Source organism: Anolis sagrei, chromosome 3 (assembly GCF_037176765.1).
Source record: "Anolis sagrei isolate rAnoSag1 chromosome 3, rAnoSag1.mat, whole genome shotgun sequence".
Classification (NCBI taxonomy): Eukaryota; Metazoa; Chordata; class Lepidosauria; order Squamata; family Dactyloidae; genus Anolis; species Anolis sagrei.
Window position 1 is genome coordinate 18,498,027 of NC_090023.1, and position 17,101 is coordinate 18,515,127.

At 41.1% G+C, this 17,101-nt stretch overlaps 1 protein-coding gene across 7 annotated transcripts in view; it reads left to right on the plus strand.

Moving 5' to 3' along the window:
* FAT3 (FAT atypical cadherin 3) overlaps positions 1–17,101 on the plus strand; it is a 695,104-nt gene that overhangs the window by 656,655 nt on the left and 21,348 nt on the right. For all 7 annotated transcript variants that reach the window (XM_060771117.2, XM_060771116.2, XM_060771120.2 and 4 more), the window contains 2 exons: positions 1,770–1,927; positions 13,609–14,077. In XM_060771117.2, coding sequence (XP_060627100.2) covers positions 1,770–1,927; positions 13,609–14,077 — 627 coding nt within the window. The remainder of the gene's footprint in view (positions 1–1,769; positions 1,928–13,608; positions 14,078–17,101) is intronic.

The window sequence follows — 17,101 nt, forward strand, 5'->3', positions numbered from 1 at the left end:
CCCCAAGATTTCACAGCATTGAACTATGGCAGTTAAAGTGTTCTCAGACTGCATTACAGTAATTCTACAGTGTAGATGTACCCTGAATTTAGTTATTTATGTCAGACAGTAAACAGGCAAAAGAGAATTATTATTGTTATTATTATTAATATCCCACTTTTTATCTCTACTAAGGAGAATCAAATAGCTTCAGATCTAGGTCCTAAAGTATGGATCTCCTGAATCTCTACATTGCATTGTTTTATTTTTAGCATTTATGAAAGTAAAAGCTTGAAAACCCTTCACAGAATCCATATTTGCTGTATTTGCAGTCCTGTGGTATCTGCCTGCTTGGCATTGGATATTTATTTTGGAAAATGGAAATCTCCATAACCTTTTGAAGGTTTTATGATATTTGGAAAGTCATGACCTTGTTAGAAGTCATAACCTTTTTGAAAATGATGTCATAACCTCTTGGTAAAAGCATGACCTGTTAAGAGTCATAACCTTTTGGGGAAATGGCATTTATGCAAGGCAATTGGGTTTCTCAGCTGTTAAACTGATATGTCTTTGAACTGTTAGGGACAAAGATATGCCAATGCACAAAAACACACAGAGTTTTAGAAGTATTCTTTTAGTTGTCCAAAAACACCTACTCTCCTGTGAAATATATTTGAGTTTAAATCATGCTCTCAAGAGACAAAAATAAGTAGACTTCTCTAAAAGTAACATAGTTGGTTTACTCACAAACTTCATGTATTCAGCATACAGATACTTTGCTTATCAATCCACTTACAAGTAGATTTGAAGTAGTTTTTCTGTGTAGGTAACACAGGACATCTTTCTCATCATCAGCAGTCCACAGTCCAAAGCATCTTTTTGTTCTGAGAGTCTAATAGAGTCTCTGTCTAGTCTGAAAGTCCAAAGGAGTCTAATGGCTTCTGTACAGCATTCTGTTCCTACGGACTTTTAGAGGATACAGCTCCTACTGATGTCTGAGGCATACATCGATTCCTACTGAAGTCTAAACTGAGCTGTTTCTAAAATGGGGTCTGAGTCCTGAGCAATCCCAGTTCTGATCACATGGTCTGCAACCCCTCCCACAACAAAAGAGTTAAGGAAAACTGCAAACCAATACCTATGTTTATAATACAATAAGCAATCTGAATTATATACATAACAAATAACTAGTGGAAGCTTAAGAAGGTTGCTATTTTCAACAATTTAGACTGCATTATGCTCATGCTTTTGGTGAATGCACTGCTGGAAATTTGGTAACTAAAAGAAAAGGTCAGTTGTGGGGGGAAGCAGAATTTTTATCGAGGAAGAAATGCTTTTGTGGAGGAAGAAAACCCTTTCTAAAACTATACCCTTGTTACTGTACTATATTTGAATTGGTGGTCCACAAATTGCATAGGCCCAGTCTCCTGTATGCAAAAAGTGATAACTAATGAATAATAATTTTGTTGTTATCTGTTTAGCTTGCTACAAGTAGTTCAATCTCATTTTATGCATAATAGTAATTCCTATCAAGAAACAACATTTCCCCACTTATTAGTGAATTAATCTCCCTTAACGTAAGGTGCATGTACAACCGAGACAGGGCTTTAATCTGCCGAAGATGAGCTTGGTTTTTTTTAAAAAAAAGATTCTGCCTTATCAGCCTTGTTAACCATGCATCTTCCTTAATTAACTTTTTTTTTCTTGGCAAGCAGTAGGATAATCTCCTGTCTTTTATTTCACAATGGAAAAATAAAAGCCTATGTCTGTTCTCCAAATGGTTATTTCAGGACACACTTCCCTTAGCTTTGCTGGGAATAGTTACATCAAATACCGGGTTTCTGAAAATAGCAAGAAGGAGGAATTCAAGCTGGCTCTGCGTCTGCGGACTCTGCAAAGCAATGGGATTATAATGTACACCAGAGCAAATCCCTGTATAATTCTGAAGGTAATTAAAATAAGTTATCTTTTCCCGCAGTTATTTTTCTTGATTATATGCTTCCCTCTCTTTGGACTCTTGCTATCGGGAATGCTGTTCCCATTTTAGCTGTGGATGCAAAAACTCCAGCCTTCTTGGGTTTTTGAGGATAATGAGGAAAGAAACCGCAGCTTCAGCAACAATGAGGAAACTGTGTTATTGTTCCTGATCCCTATATTTTTGTTCAAACAAGTTCACGGGGTTATAAAGTGCATTTATCAAGACTGGGCAGCTTATTCTAAACAACTCCGGCCCAGTTTACCTCTCCGAACGGATTCTCCCCTATGAACCATCAAGGCTATTAAGATCTTCTGGAGGGGCCCTGCTCTCGGTCCCACCAACCCTCGCAGTCACGGTTGGTGGGGACGAGGGACAGGGCCTTCTCAGTGGTGGCCCCCCGGCTTTGGAACTCCCTCCCACTAGAGATCAGATCTGCCCCCTCCCTCCTGACATTCAGGAAACTACTAAAGACCTGGCTCTGGAATGTGGCATTTGAGGATTGAACCTATAACCTCCTTCCTTGTGCTGAACTGTGATGAACTGTGACTGAGTATGACTATGACTATGACTGGATTGACGACTTGGCTTAGGTAATTGTGATGATGATGTTTTTATTGTATTTCAGTGTACTATTTTAATATTTAATGACATTGCACTTTGTTGTACCTATATATTACTGTAGTTTCTTATGTGCTGTAAACCGACTGAGTCCCTCGTTGAGGTGAGAAGGCCGGTATAGAAAACTTCTAAATAATAATAAATAAATTCTGTACTCCACAAACAATACTAACAAAAGGCTGCTATAGGAGACAGATAACCTGCTGGATATAATTTAGTAAATCTTCTTTGGCTGGAATTCAGTACAATGTTCCCTCGCTAGTTCGCGGTTCAATTTACGCGGATTTACTGTTTTGCGGGGAAGGAGGAGGGGAAGAGGAGGAGGAGGGCTTGCTTCTGAGGAGGGCTGCTAATAGTGGTAACAAACTACATTAATTCCACAGAGTATATACACCCCAGCTTGCCCCCAACTTCCGTCCCTTCCCCTCACACCCAAGTTTCCCTGTCTGGCTTGAATAACCTTCTCTATTATTCTGCACTGGGAGGGTAGTATCGCAGCAAGAACCACTTCAGCAAACCGAAGCTGGGTGGACTGCGCAGGGGCGGCCCTGCAGAAGTGGTTTGAGATTATCACAAGGATATCACAAGCATCTCCCCCCCCCCCCCCCCCCGCTCCCTAAAATGGCTAAATCCCATGGTTCCTCCCTGTTGGGCTCCTTTCCTACAAATGCACTTTTATCCCTATCTCATCCAGGGTTTTAACTTATTTAACATTTCACCTCACATATTTGGCCCGCCCTCCGTGTCTGGTTTTAATATGCTGTTTTATATTGTTGATTTTGTTATTTTATATTTTAATTTTTATATATTATATTTTGTTATGATGTATTTTGTTACTTTGTGTTGTATTATTTTGGGCTTGGCCTCATGTTAGCCGCACCGAGTCCCCTTTGGGGAGATGGTAGCGGGTTATAAATAAAGTGTACTATTATTATTATTATTATTATGCATAATAGTAATTCCCATCAAGAAATGACATTTCCCCACTTATTAATGAAGTCATAGGGAGGAGGGAGCAAGCTCATTTTTTGCTGCCCTGGAGACTAGGAGGCGGAACAATGGCTTCAAATTACAGGAAAGGAGATCATCATCATCATCATCATTTAATAACTTATTAATCGCCCTCCATCCGAGAATGCTCCAGGCGATTTACAGCTAAATTACAAAAGATAAAATACATACATACAAAAATTAAAAATCAACAGAGGTCAAATGCTCTAGTAAAAAGCCAGGTCTTAAGTGTGAGAGTAAAAGGCCCTAAGTCACGCATGACTCTCATGTAGGGCGGCAAGGAATTCCACAAGGCAGGGGCAGAAATAGAGAAAGCCCTGCATCTGGTCCTTTCCAAGTGCACTTCTCTAGGACCCGGTATATGGAGTAAGTCACGTTGGGCTGGTCGTTGTGACCTCCGATGATGGGAGAAGGAGAGGCGGTCCCTAAGGTACAATGGACCCTGGCCGTAAAGAGTTTTAAAAGTCAGAACTAGCATCTTATACAGACCATGGCACTCAGTTGGAAGCCAATGTAAATGTTGCAGCACTGGTGTTATATGGCATTTCATGGGCGTTCTTGTGAGTAACCTGGCTGCCGCATTCTGAACAATACGAAGCTTTCGGTTCGTAGACATCGGAAGGCCAACATACAAGGCCTTCCTCATGTTCAGATTCCACCTGAACATGAGGAAGAACTTTCTAACTGAGAGCTGTTCTGCAGGGAACTCTCTGCCCCAGAGTGTGGTGAAGACTCCTTCTTTGGAGGCTTTTAAACAGGCTGGATGGCCATCTGACAGGGATGCTTTGAATGCAATTTTCCTGTTTCTTTGCAGAATGGGGTTGGACTGGATGGCCCACGAGGTCTCTTCCAACACTATGGTTCAATGATTCTAAAAGTCCACGTGATAACATCCTTAGAGCCAGATCAGGTGTTGCTTCCGATGACATTTCCAAACACCTCTTCCATGAGCGAGTGAAGCTGTGCCAATCAGAAACAGGACCTCTAATGTAATTCTTTGTCTCGGGTGGGAGTGGATAGAAATGTCATCCTCCTTGCTCCCTGATGGTCGGCTGAACAGACCTCCTTTGCCCAATCCAGCTGCTGCCTCTTAAATCACTTCATCTGAATGAATTAACTCACTGCCTGGCAGTACTCTTCTTGGCCTTTGCTTTTCCACTTCTCATCTGCTTCATTTTCAGGACAGATGGTAACATTTTTACACAAGTTAAAGCTAAAACTAAAAGGCACCAGATTAAGAAATGCCACCTAGTGAAATAAATATTGGACAACTCGTGGATGCTGGAAGCTTGCCCGCTGTTAACAGTCCTGGCTGTATCTTCTCTGTAAGAGACTTAGACCAGACTCAGACATTCTTCAGGACACGTGATACAGTCCCACCTGGCGGATCACTAATTCACAAGCTCCGCGGTGTCAAGATGTTTCCTGCATATGGTTTAGTTCAGTTCAGTTTGTTTTAATCATCGGCCCTTTAAAAAAAAGCAACATTCAATAAAAAGCAAAGCCAAAACAATAACAGCAGCACAAAGCGTCCTCTTGATACCAGCTCAATCGCTCCAGGCGTTTTTCTCCTTTCCTGACTCAATTCTGGTAGGAAGGCCAGGAAGAGAGAGATGTGCCTGGAGCAAAATACTGAGAAGTGGAATTTGCAACTCCCCTCAATCCATTTACTCTGTATGAAACCTCTGCTGCTTTGTTTTAATGCTCAGGGCTGAAACTGGTTGTAATGACAGCGATTCTGTTCACTTAAACATACGAAACTATCCTCGTCTCAGTAAAAGGAAGTTGGGACTGATATTTCTGCAGTGTGAATATTAGGCAGCCACAAGCTCTATTGTAAGGTGGGATGCTGGAGGTGGGGGGGACCAGTTTCTTCCTGTGAGCCCCCCAGGGTTTCATCCCTCTGACACATACACACATATCAACTCAGATATCTCTTATTTTTCCTCTGTATTTCTGCTGAAAATGGCAACTGAATGCAAAGTTGCATCATTCCCTGTCAATCATTTTGAGAACCACTATAAAGAGAAATTGAGGATTTTTAGAGAAGTTCATGACTGAGTATGTGAGGTGGGAGTGCTTTCATGATTTTTCACACATATAGAGAGAGGGCTCCTATACAATTTCCAGTCAAAAAAATCCTGGATTACTACATGGGTTTCAGGCTAAAATTGTTCAAAACTATGCCCTTAAAGAGGCATCCTCAAACAGTGGTCTTCTTGCTTTTATGGCATCAAACTCCTAGAAACTCTAACCCAGTGGTTCTCAACTTGTGGGTCCCCAGATGTTTTGGACTTCAATTCCCAGAAATCCTAACAGCTGGTACTCTGGCTGGGATTTCTGGGAGTTGTAGGCCAAAACACCTGGGGATCCACAGGTTGAGAACCACTGCCCTAGCCAGCATGTTCAATTCTAGGAGTTGGAGGCCCAAACAGCTGAAGAGCCACAGTTTGAGGATGCCTACCCTAAAACGATAGATAGATAGATAGATAGATAGATAGATAGATAGATAGATAGAGGATTTCGGGGACTAGTTGGAAGCTTCAGGGAACACAAAAGTATGGGCCAGTTGTGACAGGCATCCCCCAGATGCTGCTCACCCTTGGTCTACTATCAATCGGTTGATGAATCCTCGCCAAATATTTCATCTAGACTTTTAAAATGGTGGAAATTTTGGGGTTAGGTTTTTTATTTTAGAGATCAGAGATCAAATTTTAGCATTATTATTATTATTATTATTATTATTATTATTATTATTTACAACATTTATAGTTTGCCTTTCTCAACCATACAATGACTCAAGGCGGGTTACAGATTGGCACGATTCGATGCCATGCATTCATAAAAGTGTGATTAAAAACAGTCAACATAACAATATCAAAACCATTAAAACATGTAGTCATCTTGTTAAAATCGTTTTCCAGTAACATCGTCTGGCCATTCCATGTTCATCATTCATAGTTTAATGTTATCTATTATGCTGCATTCTCAAAGGCTTGGCCAAAGAGCCAAGTTTTTACTTTTTTCAGAAAGTCAGGAGGGAGAGGGACAATCTAATATCCCTGGGGAAGGAGTTCCACAGCCGGGGGGGCCACCACTGAGAAGGCCCTGTCCCTCGTCCCCGCCAATCGTGCTTGCGATGCAGGTGGGATCAAGAGCAGGGCCTCCCTAGACAATCTTAAGTTCCTAGATGGTTCATAAGGAGAGATACGTTCAGACAGGTAAGCTAGGCTGGAACCGTTTAGGGCTTTATAGGCATGGTAGATTATAGTTCATGGGGGCAGCTGGGTAAGAATGTGAGGCTTTCTAGGACTCTCTCATTCCAGATTTCTCACACCAGAGGCTGCTGGTGGCACCTGGTGGTGTTTGAGTCCAAGCATTAAAGTTGCTATCCAGAATCGTTCACCAACTTGGATAGCTCTTTATAATCTAGAATGGATTGATTGCCCCACTGACATAGAAACTACCTGTCACTCATGGTTTAAGAAATCTACACCAGCAGGGGGAAAAGCCATCCCGAAGGGGTTTCCTGCTTTGTGCCAAAACAATTTGTTTTTTTCTGAGCTGTTGTCTGGCGGCCCCAGGGGAAAACGCGAGAGGGCGCACACTTTAGGTGCTGTCTGGCTGCACCCTGGGTCTTCTTCCTAAGATACTTGAAGTGGCCTAGTATCTAGAAATGGCCTTTTATGGATAGTTTGAACAGCCTTTCATGGAATCATAGAGTTGAAAGAGACCTCATGGGTCATCCAGTCCAACCCCCTGCCAAGAAGCAGGAAAATTGCATTCAAAGCATCCCCGACAGATGGCCATGCAGCCTCTGTTTAAAAGCCTCCAAATAAGGAGCCTCCACCACACTCCGGGACAGAGAGTTCCACAGCTGAACAGCTCTCACAGTCAGGAAGTTCTTCCTCATGTTCAGATGCTTTTGTTTTTCATTTCTCGGGCTATTCATATAATCTGCCATAAAAGCTCATTCCTTGGTACTAAGCCACTCCAAGCACCTGAGGAAGTAGACTAAATCTATAAATAGTTATGCCACATTTTATTTCTTTCAGCTGGTCTCAAAGGTGCAACAAGATCCCTTTGCATATTAAAATATCACTCATATTAGAATACCTTGCCATTGGTGGGTACTTGGTAATGTATATCTGGCCTCATGAAATAAAATTCAATACAGGCCAGAAAGGAAGGAGTTATACGGTAAGGCGGTCATATGTTAAGCTGCTTCCATTGCCTAAACAGCAAGAAGCCTTGGCTGCCATCCCAACCATGTCAAGAACTGTAGCAAGTAATATTTTAATTAAATCTTCCATTTTGCTCCAATGAATCCGGAATGTAATCCCACTAACTAAATATTCCCCTAGATGCATCCATCTAGGGTGGGCACCATTTTATATTCATGGACTGTGACCACAGATGGGCTTTGCAAGTCTAAGGAGGTCCCAAAAGAACCATTTGATAGTTTTATTGCCAGTGTTGATATTCAGATATGGATAACATCCAAGCACCTTAGCTAGGCTAATATTCTAAAATGATATATGATGCCCATTCATCTCATTTTGCTTATTTGCAAAGGCAATCACAGCATACCAATTTGTATCGCCCTATAGAGCTTCTATCCTGCCCCCTGCCTAGAAAGCTTAATGAGATTTTATGTGGATGAACCTTTAAGCTCATGTATCATCGAGCTATTGATTTTTTGCATCTTGTTTTGTTTCTGTTGTGTGTGTGTGTGTCACCTCTGCACATCTCGCTTTCTCTAACATTCTGGCCCCTCCTCTGAAATTTCACAGCACCTGATAGACAAAAGCATACTTCCTCTCATATCTGAGAGAAGACATTGACTAGGTCATTGATTACCGTAGCCACCTGGATTTCTTCTGATCCTTTTAAATTAGTCCAGTTGGCAATTATGGTAGCTAATTCAGCTGTGTATTGTATGAATTCCCTCATTCATTTTCCCTGAAGATACCCCTACTCAACTTCAGTGGATTTTCCCAGGTCTAATATTATGAGAAAGAAAGAGCGATCATGTATAACTTCTACAGGTTTAGCCTCTCTTTATCTGAAATCAGAAACCTGCCAAATTTATTTATTTATTTACTTACTTTATTTGTATACCATCTTTCTCTGCCCGCAAGCAAATCAAGGCGGTTAACAGTCTGCAACAATCCAATGCCCCCAATACCATAGAATGCAATTAAAAACATTAACATTTATATAAATAAAAATGTAATGTTTGGGTTGTTGTAGGTTTTTCCGGGCTATATGGACATGTTCTGGAGGCAATTTTTCTCCTGACGTTTCGCCTGCATCTACGGCAAGCATCCTCAGAGGTAGTGAGGTCTGTTGGAAGTAGGAAAAATGGGTTTATATATCTGTGGAATGACCAGGGTGAGACAAAGGACTTTTGTCTGCTGGGGCTAGGTGTGAATGTTTCAGCTGATCACCTTGATTAGCATTCAATGGCTTGGAAGTGCCAAAAATTACAACAGCAAAACAACAGAGGGGAAACAAACAGGCACATAAAATCACTCTCAACAAAAGATTCCCCCCAAGCACTTCCAAGCCATTGAATGCTAATCAAGGTGATAAACTGAAACATTCACACCTAGCCCCAGCAGACAAAAGTCCTTTCTCTCACCCTGGTCATTCCACAGATATATAAACCCATTTTTCCTACTTCCAACAGACCTCACTACCTCTGAGGATGCTTGCCATAGATGCAGGCAAAACGTCAGGAGAAAAATTGCCTCCAGAACATGGCCATATAGCCCAGAAAAACCTACAACAACCCAGTGATTCCGGCCATGAAAGCCTTCGACAATACAATGTAATGTTTGTTTGTGGGATTAACATAACTCAAAAACCGCTGGACGAATTGACACTAAATTTGGACACAATACATCTATCACGCCAACAAGTGACCATCACTCATAAAAACACAGAAAAACACAGCAGAAGAGACTTAAAAAGCCAAAAAAAACAAAACAAAAACATTACAACGCATGTGCACAACCACATATGTATGCAAACACACATATATACATATACACACAAAACACATAAACACAGACTGGGCCACAGCAACACGTGGCAGGGGATGGCTAGTATAATATAAAACCATAATAAGAACAATAAAAACATATCATTGGTGTCTCTTTGTTAAAACACATTGTCCAGTCAACATCATCCAAAGTCTGAAGATTTTTGCCAGCAGCCTCCTTCTTCCACCTTGAGTGTTGTTCTCCGGCTCATTCATTTATAAGACAGCTGGTGGATTTCCTGGATATCTATATAAATAAAAATGTAATGTTCGTTTGTGGGATTAACATAACTCAAAAACCACTGGACAGGTTGACACCAAATTTGGACACAATGCATGTATCAGGCCAACGAGTGACCATCACTCATAAAAAATACTGAAAAACACAGCAGAAGAGACTTTAAAAGCCTTTTTTAAAAAAAAAACCATTACAACACATGTGCAAAACCACACATATATACGCAAACACACATATATACACATATACACAAATATATACACACACATATACTCACACAAAGCACATATACACAGACTGGGCCACAGCAACGCGAGGCAGGGACGGCTAGTGTCCTATAAAGTACTAGTACTATGTGGGGGGGGGGGGGCACTCTTTGAGGCTCTCAGTTTTTGTCCAGCCTCATATCTCATACACAACACAACTAGCAAATGAACACAATGTTGGAGAAAGATGTGAAGCTGGAGAGAGATGCAAGGATCTGTGAAATAGATGTGGATCTGTATTGAGCGCTACACTTGGATTCCTACCATTTCACAGATCCTCAGTCTCTCTCCAGCCTTGCATCTGGTTCATTTCTACTTTTTCTGCATATGTGACACAAGGCTGGTGAGAGACTGAGGATGTATGAAATGTTGGGAACTCAAGTATAGCGTTCAACACAAATCCACGCCTCCCACTATTTTAAATTTAGTGCTCATCACAAATCCTGCCTCTTCAAGTCTAGCTCTCTCTTCAGTCCTGCAAATATAGTACATACTACACCACTTCTATGCAGCCCACCAAGCCAAAATCTGAAACACTTCTGGTGCTGGTAATTTCAGATTAGGAAGATTCAACTTGTGTATATTCATTTCTTCATTTTCGCCTATCCCTAGTTAATAATTATTGTAGTTATGCCATTTTCAGAATACTTCATCTTGCTGTTGTCCTCTAACATAGAAATATTACAATCCATTCAAGTTGTGCTGCACAATGCAGTGTTGTAGGCTATGGAATATAATAGGAAATTAAAGAAGACGGTATGTGACGCTTCCAACTGTAAGATTTTACAAGGATTTCTTTATTTGGATAAGTATGAAGAGACAAAAAGAAAAGATAAAGGCCATTAAGACTAAAAAGAAGACGAGATGACATGAAAGAGCGTAACTCCTATTTTAGCAGTACAGTCTACCATGATATTTCAGAAATATATATGGCAGAAAACATACATTTGTAAATGTATCTTCGACATTTCATTTAAGCAGACTGAAATGTGTATTATGGGTGCAGTGATGTGTATATGATGCAGCATTCAAGGCAAAATAGATTTTCTAGAAGCTGCGTGGGTAGAATGTGCAGGAGAAGAAATTGTGCAGAAATAAATAAATCCCTTCCACAGAAACGGCTTCTGCTATGTTTCACAATTTTACTCCTTTCAGTATTTCATTTGTACTAGGTCAGTACAAAATCCCATCCCCCAAATTTGGCAAATCCCTTTCAGGGATGCATTTATTATTCCTCCTTTTGTGTTTGGATCTATAGCTGTATATAATGTCTTGAAAGCTTTAGAAGTTTTTGCAACGTTCTTAAAAAAAATCATCAATCTGATAATTTCATCCTTTTACCACACTTATATTAGCACAATAATTTGAAGACTTCTTCTGGACATGTCTACACATGCAAATACCTCTCATGCCAGAAAGTAGAGATCCCTCCATCTTTTTAACGTGTGTGGCTCACCTAGCTTGGTCCAAACCTATTCAGGACTTGTCTGTCTCACTTGGTCCAAATGTATTTGGGGCTTTAAAGTTTTTTGCAGCCATAATATACGGTGACATGCATTCAGCTTGGTTCACAAACATGGGCATGTTCTGAAAACTATGGTGGGGCACTACTGTCTTTTGGCTGGAAGTGAATGCGCAGTTCTGATATATTTCCTAGGCTGTTTTTGTACAGTTAGTGTTGTTTGTCATGTGATGGATCTGATCTTTCTGAGCAGTAGGATGTAAGTAATACATACCAATCTTTATCAGATAGAAGATGCTTTCATAAGGTTCTTGTGGGTTGTTTCGGGCTATAGGGTCATGTTCTAGAGGCATTTCTCCTGACGTTTCGCCTGCATCTATGGCAAGCATCCTCAGAGGTAGTGAGGTCTGTTGGAATTAGGACAATGGGTTTATATATCTGTGGAATGGCTGGGGTGGGGCACAGAGCTCTTCTCTGCTGGAGCTAGGTGTGAATGTTTCAACTGACCACCTTCATTAGCATTTGAAGGCCTGGCTGAGCCTGGGAAAATCTTTTGTTGAGAGGTGTTAAGATGTGCCTGGTTGTTTCCTCTCTGCTGTTTTGCTGTTGTAATTTTAGAGTTTTTTAATACTCTAAAATCTGGCTACCAGTATTAAAAAAGCTCTAAAATTACAACAGCAAAACAGCAGAGAGGAAACAACCAGGCACATCTTAACACCTCTCAACAAAAGATTTTCCCAGGCTCAGCCAGGCCTTCAAATGCTAATGAAGGTGGTCGGTTGAAACATTCACACCTAGCTTCAGCAGAGAAGAGCTCTTTGCCCCAGCCATTCCATAGATATATAAACCCATTGCCCTAATTCCAACAGACCTCACTACCTCTGAGGATGCTTGCCATAGATGCAGGTGAAACATCAGGAGAAATGCCTCTAGAACATGGCCCTATAGCCTGAAAAAACCCACAAGAACCTAGTGACTCCAGCCATGAAAGCCTTCGACAATACGATGCTTTCATAGTTGGTTAATTAAGTCTCAAGGTTTCTGTGAGTTTTCTGAGCTGTATGGCCATGTTCCAGAAGCAATCTCTCCTGACATTTCGCCCACAACTATGGTAGGCATCCTCAGAGGTCTGTTGGAAACTAAGCAAATAGGGTTGTTGTAGGTTTTTTCGGTCTATATGGCCATGTTCTAGAGGCATTCTCTCCTGACCTTTCGCCTGCATCTATGGCAAGCATCCTCAGAGGTAGTGACCTCATCCATTATTCCGTATTCCTATGTTCAATTACACTGTTTACTTATTTATAGAGGGGCCAATAAAAGGTCAGTGACAAATGGAGAAGAGTAAGGGACTATGAAGCCTTCATAGGCCCAGGGAGTATACAGGTCTTATTATGGGAGCAATCTGTTGAAGATAAAAGGTCACAGAACACAAATCCATGGGTAGCTAGTGCTGCCTTAAGGGAAATACACACACACACACACCTCATACAGCCTGATGCATAAACTTAATGTTGTGCAGTTATTCCAGCTGGAAATGATAAACTCACTATAAATGTGACTATTATAACTAGTAACCACAACAAATAATTTATCCATATTCTGATACACTTGCCATCTTATAGGACATATTTACTGCATATTTATTTATTTATTTATTTGCTTTATTTCTATACCGCATTTTTCAGCCCTTAACAGGCGACTCAATTGTACATGGTACAATTATCAAACAGTGTCAGTGCAATTAAAACATAACAATGCAACAAACAGGATCAACAGCATCAATCCACAACAGTTAACAATCAACAAGGTAAAGGTAAATGTTTTCCCCTGACATCAAGTCCAGCTGTGTCCGACTCTGGGGGTTGGTGCTTATCTCCATTTCTAGGCCAAAGAGCTGGCATTGTCCATAGACACCTCCAAGGTCATGTGGCTGGCATGACTGCACAAATACAGAAGTCTCCTATTTTGTTGCAAGTTTTAGCTAAATGACATTTTGCTTTCCTTTTGCAGATTGTGGATGGCAAACTGTGGTTCCAGTTAGACTGTGGTGTCGGACCAGGCATTCTGGGAATTTCTGGTAGGGCGGTGAACGATGGGAGCTGGCATTCCGTCTTCCTTGAGCTGAATCGGAACTTCACCAGCCTGTCCCTCGACGACAGCTATGTGGAACGACGCAAAGCTCCCCTGTATTTCCAGACGCTGAGCACGGATAGCTCTGTTTACTTTGGAGCGCAGGTGCAGGTGGATAATGTCCGAAGCCTGACAGACAAGAGGACCACACAGGTCATGAGTGGGTTTCAGGGGTGCTTGGATTCTGTTATTCTGAATAACAATGAACTGCCACTCCAGAACAAGCGAAGTAGCTTTGCTGAAGTAGTCGGCCTGACCGAACTGAAGCTTGGCTGCGTGCTGTATCCCGATGCCTGCGAGAGGAGCCCCTGCCAGAATGGAGGAACTTGTACCAGTGTGCCATCTGGTGGTGAATATCTTACATTTAATTTTCTATTGTGGGAAGGGACGATCTTGCTTTTACATTCAGTGTCTCATGCCAGTAGTAGGTTAAAAACATTATTTTTGGCATTGCCACAGAACTGCCAACAGAATATTCTTTTCCCATTCGAACGTCTGCCATGTTCTGCTCCTTATAGCATCATTGAGCCAGCTCCTTAATAGCATCATCGAGCCAGCTCACCTTTATGACAACAATGGAAGCAATTTCAAAGTTTGCTGGGTCACTGCTGGTCTGGTGATTGAGCAACAGCATTACATATAAGTCAGGTAGAAGACCAGCTTATATTGAGAACAGTCGTGTCATTGTAGTATTCCAAGTGAGGCATGAACTCGCAAACGGATTGTGAGTTCATGACTTACCTGAAGTGCCCAAAAAGTTAGGATCTAAGTAGCAACAATCAGTGTGAAATCACCTTTAGAATATGGGGGGGGGGGGGGACACCTGAGCTTAATATTATGATCGTTTGCTCACGCATGACTGCAAAGGCTGAGAGCATGTTTCCCACAACCTGTGTCCTGGTAGCTAAGCAAACACATATTTCATGGACACATGTTTGTTTGTTTTGCCCTGAGACAACTATTAACTGCCGGTAAGAAATGTGTGTGAAGCAGCTTTACAAAGTAAATCATATTAATTTCTTTTTCTTAGCTACGTCAAATAAACATGCAAAAAGGTCACGGGTAGGAAACAGGTGAAATGCTTGCAGAATGCAGTGTTTGATGGTCAGCCAATATTACACAAAGTCCGGTGTCAAATGTCAAATTTATTTATTTATTTACTACATTTATATGCCACTTTTCTCCCCCTAAGGGACCTCAAAGCAGTTTCCAATATTATAAAGGCAAAATTCAAACCAAAAGATTTGTGAAAACCAAAAGATGATAGCAAGACAATAACATATAACTATAAATTAACCTAGCCAAATTAAAACATCAACATAAAAGAACGTTTTGACATAAAACATACAATTAAACATTGATAATATTATAATATTTATATTAAAACTCACTGATAAACAACACGATTTAAAAACAGTTATTAAAATCTCACCATCCAAAATCAAATTCATAGTTGTTCCATTGGTCTGTTCACTATTCCTTATTATCTTCTTGCACTACGAACTTTGCTGTCCAAAAGCTTGGTCAGATAACCACATTTTTACTTTCTTCCTGAAGGTCAAGAAGGAGGGGGCTGCTCTAATTTCACTATGGAGGGAGTTCCATAGTTGAGAGGCCACCACTGAGAAGGCCCTGTATCTTGTCCCCACCAGTCGCACTTTCAAGGAAGGTGGAATCAAATGCAGGGCCTCCCCAGATTTTAATCTCCAAGGAAGATCATAGAAAGAGATACGTTCAGACAAGTGAGCTGGGCTGGAACCATTTAGGGCTTTATAAGCTAAAGCCAGCACTTTGAATTTTGCTTGGAAGCAGACTGGCAGCCAGTGAAGCTGGTGTAACAAGCAAGTTGTATGCTCCCTGTACACTGTCCCAGTTAGAAATCTGGCTGCCGCCCGTTCAACCACTTGAAACTTCCAAATAGTCTTCAAAGGCCACCTCATGGAGAGTGTGTTGAAGTAATCTATTCTCGATTAAACAAGAGTGTGGACCACCATGGCCAAGTCAGACTTCCCAAGGTACGGGTGCAACTGGCACACAAATTTTAATTATGCAAAAGCTCCCTTGGCCACTGCCAAGACCTGGGCTTCCAGGCTCAACAATGAATCCAGGAGATCTCCCAGGCTGTGAACATGTATCTTCAGGGGAAGTGTTACTCCATCAAGCATGGCCTGTCAACTGATCAGGAGGACCTTTATCTTGTCTAGATTCAATTTCAAGTTGTTTGCCCTCATCCAGACCATCACAACTGCCAAGCACCCGTTCAGGACTTGAACAGCCTCCTAGTAGCAGGTGGAAAGGAGTGATAGAATTGGACGTCATCTACATGCAAATGACATCGAACTCCAAAACTCCCTGTGATCTCCCCCAATGGCTTCATGTAGATGTTAAACAACATGGGTGACAATGCTTGGGGCCGAGCAGGTGTCTCTCAGCAGCATCTTCTGGGAATGGTCCTCCAGGAAGGACCGGAGCCTCTACAAATTAGTACCTTCAAGACCCATTCCCGCCAGGCGTCCCAGAAGGATACCGTGGTCAGTGGTATCAAAGGCCACTGAAGGGTCTAAGAAAACCAACAGGGACTACTCCCCATGTCCAGTTCCCGGCATAGATCATCCATTTAAACATTTGATCGTTTTCATGTTCCTCACCATGGGCAATGTCCCATCTGCTTTCTTCTTCAAGTTAAATGTTATAAGCCAGAGGAAATTATATGGGAACCAGTTCTAGGAATTTGAGGTCCAATAAGGATCAGAGAAGCATCACAAACAGATCAGTTTATATCTCTCATAAGAAAGTTCTACATATTTCCACTTGAAACAACTTTTAATGTATAGATTGACAATCTTGCATCACAATCACCTTTCACAGCTCTTCTTATTATATTCATCCTCTTTAGCCAGGCATCCTATATTATTCAAATTTAAACCTCATTTGGTTCATAGCATATCTTAGCACCTGAACATACCTACTACTTTCTAGTTTGTTTGGTTTTATGGGAAGTAATCTGGAGAACACATAATCTGAACTGAAGTTATCCCAGGGAGCCAAATGGAAAGGCTTTATTACCTTAAGTAAAAACAGTAGTACAGTATGATATGCACAATCGGGACATATGTCAGGGCTAACTTGTATATTTAAGAGCTAGTAATCTATAAATGTCAGTGAAGAAGAAAAAAAGAAGATAAAGAGAAGTAGGATAATGTTTCAAAGTATGTAATAGCTCTTGAGAAAATGGCTAAACAAGATTATTTATGTCTCTGGGGAGTAAGAATAAAATAAATGCCTACTTTTAACTTGGACGGGCATATTACAAATGAGGTCAAGCATCCCCCCGCATGAATAAACTCAATAAATAAATAAATAAAAGGGTCCA